This window comes from Priapulus caudatus, unplaced genomic scaffold (genome assembly GCF_000485595.1).
Source record: "Priapulus caudatus unplaced genomic scaffold, Priapulus_caudatus-5.0.1 Scaffold252, whole genome shotgun sequence".
In the NCBI taxonomy this organism is placed as follows: Eukaryota; Metazoa; Priapulida; class Priapulimorpha; order Priapulimorphida; family Priapulidae; genus Priapulus; species Priapulus caudatus.
Genome location: NW_014577313.1, coordinates 284,051 through 286,927, shown reverse-complemented (window position 1 = coordinate 286,927; position 2,877 = coordinate 284,051). Strand labels below are relative to the sequence as shown.

The 2,877-nt window shown below is 48.9% G+C and overlaps 1 protein-coding gene across 1 annotated transcript in view; it reads left to right on the top strand.

The window, feature by feature from the left end:
- The window catches only part of LOC106808071 (secretory carrier-associated membrane protein 4-like), a 13,689-nt gene that overhangs the window by 6,287 nt on the left and 4,525 nt on the right, over nucleotides 1-2,877 (top strand). Inside the window, exons 6-7 of the mRNA XM_014810629.1 lie at nucleotides 1,951-2,118; nucleotides 2,627-2,744. Coding sequence (XP_014666115.1) covers nucleotides 1,951-2,118; nucleotides 2,627-2,744 — 286 coding nt within the window. The remainder of the gene's footprint in view (nucleotides 1-1,950; nucleotides 2,119-2,626; nucleotides 2,745-2,877) is intronic.

The following is a 2,877-nucleotide window of genomic DNA, read 5'->3' as shown; positions in this document are numbered from 1 at the left end:
GCTAGCATTCGCGTACGGCCGAGCATGCGCTGCGAAAATGTCGGTTGCACTATAAATCTTATCACACCCGCTTCTCGCCGTATGCCGGTTTTTAGACTGCTAGAAACAATCGCTCCAACGATTCTTGGACTGCCCGCGCCATATTCAATTAGACATTTGCTTATAACCAGCAGCTGATACTGGACAACTAATACGCGTTTGGCTATAACGTAATGTACTTATTACGTACACAGAGGTGCGCAGTTACGTGCTAGGCATTCCTCAACTTTGCATACATCAATGGGCCTATTGATCTTTAAATGTGCACTAGGAAAAATCATCTGAGACGCATCGTTGGTTGTTCATAATCGATTTCAATTAGACATTTCTTAGTAACCAGCAGTGATATTGGACAAACTAATACGCGTTTGGCTATAAGGTAATGTACTTATTAACTACACAAGGTGCCAGTTACTGTAGCATTCGTCAACTTTGCATAATCAATGGGCCTATTATTCCTTTAAATGTAGCACTAGAAAATCCATCTGAGACGCATCGTTGTTCATACGGAAACAATTGTGCGTGTTATCGATGGTTAGAGTGCGCATCACAATCGCGTGGTTATGTGCCCAGGACTTGAAATTTACCTCGTCATCTACAGCAAAAGCCAAGGTTGTCCTCGCTCACCCTGGTTACCCTCTTCACACACCATGGTTACTTCCCTCACTTACCGTGGTTACCCTCCTCACACACCATGGTTGCACTCCTTACTTTCCGTGGTTACTTCCTTACTTACCATGGTTACCCTCCTCACACACCATGGTTACCCTCCTCACGCACCATGGTTACCCTCCTCACACACCATGGTTGCTCTCCTCACACACCATGGTTGCTCTCCTCACACACCATGGTTGCTCTCCTTACTTACCTTGGTTACCCTCCTCACACACCATGGTTGCTCTCCTTACTTACCTTGGTTACCCTCCTCACACACCATGGTTGCTCTCCTTACTTACCTTGGTTACTCCCTTCACTTGCCAAGGGTGCCTTCCTTACTTTCCACAGTTGTCCTTCTTATTTGCCGTGGTTGCGGTCCTCACTTGCCAAGGTTGCCCTCTTTATTTGCTGTGGTTGCCTTCCTCACTCACCAGGGTGCGAAATTAACGGGAGTCCGGAGTCAAATACTCCCTGATTTACTGTCGGACTCCCTGATTTGACATATGTAGGAGTCCGTGCGACTCCCTGAAAATTCTGCCATACTAACTAGTAACTAGTTCGTTCCAGAGCACGGCCTCGCGGAATTACTGTATTTTTTCAGCTAATGTCAAAAGAAAATTTGGCAGACGTGCAACTGCATGAATCTTCAAAATAAGCACATGCGTTATTGTTAAAATCTTTCATTTTGAACCTCAGACTGCGGACTCCCTCATTTTGCTGCGGACTCCCTCTTTTTGGGGGCAGGGAGTCCGCTGGACTCCCGTGTTCAAAAGTTAAATTCTACCCCTGCTCACTGTGGTGACTATGTAAATTCAAAGATGTCCACAGCAGTGAATTGTAGCTGCCTACCTGGTCTGCTGTCGATCCTTTACGTGAATCCCCATGTTGTGTATGTGCTTTTGCCACACATAAAAAGTGTTGTGAAAAAGTAGGTATGGTCTTGTTAACCTTTCTTTAAAGGGAAGTGTATGTCTTTGTGCCCTTCTTACTCACCAGTGGCGCACTGAAACTTCAACCAAAGACAATATTTCTCTTGACCTAAAATAATTGACCCCCAGCTTTCAACTTATACTCCTAAAGTAGACCCGCACCCAAATTAACGTGGTAATGATTTTTCGCGACGCCATTCATTTGATTCGCTGCAACTAAATGAAAATCTGGGTCCCCGTTGGGTATGTACTGGCGCGCATCCGTGGCTTGCGCGAATTTGTTGTCATTGTCATTGTCATTGTCATTGTCATTGTCATTGTCAAGCGGCTTCTTCAATGGGTTGGAGACAGTAAGCAGAGGCACAACTGAGGGATACGTGGTCGGAGCCATCATGTTTTTCCTCGGCCTCATGTTCGGCATTTCCGCCGTGCTGGAGTTCATCGGCCTCGTGAGGGTAGGCGAGGTCGCGGGGTCAATGCACGAGGTCACGGGGTCAGCACGCGTCCCGCGGGGTCGGCGCGCGTCTGGCGAGGTCGCAGGGTCAGCTCGAGGTCGCAGGGCCTGCGCGCGTCCTGTGGTGCCACAGCAACGTCGTCATTCCAGCATGCGTTTATTAGTGCGCGCACGTGCGGTCGCGCAGTATTTACACTCACGCTGGGCTGGAGCTGTGCGGCATAATGCCTACATGCACAGGAATGCCTCTGCATGTTTGTTCGCTTCAGTAGTTTGCATGAAGGATTGCAGCTGCGACAGAGAGCGTGCGTATTCATCCTCTCTACCTCCCCTCTCCCTGTCACCTCCCTTCCCTCTTCTCTCCCCTACAAATCTTGTATTGCTATGATTTTCTTAGCCCCGGTATGGTGCGCCCTCCTTCCTCCCCCCTCCAGTACTCCTTCCCTATCCCTTCCCTCCCTCTCCTCTCTCCCACTGCCCCCTAGCGTTGCATCGCCGTACCGTCGCAGTGCGATCTTGCATGTGCTTTGCCGTGTTCTGTTTGCAGTGGCTGGTTCAATGCCATTGGCCACACGAAGATTAACATCGTGGTTGGAGTGATCATGATTCTCATTGGCGTTGCGTACTCCGCGTTTGCGGCCACGTGCCTCGTCCTTCTGATGAAGGTAAACGATGATGATGATGAGGAGGAGAGGGAGCAGGCCCTCTCACCTCCTCTCTCATGTTTTCTCTCTCTCTCTCTCTTTCTCTCTCTCTCTCTCTCTTTCTCTTTTTCTCTCTCTTTCTCGCTTTGTCTCT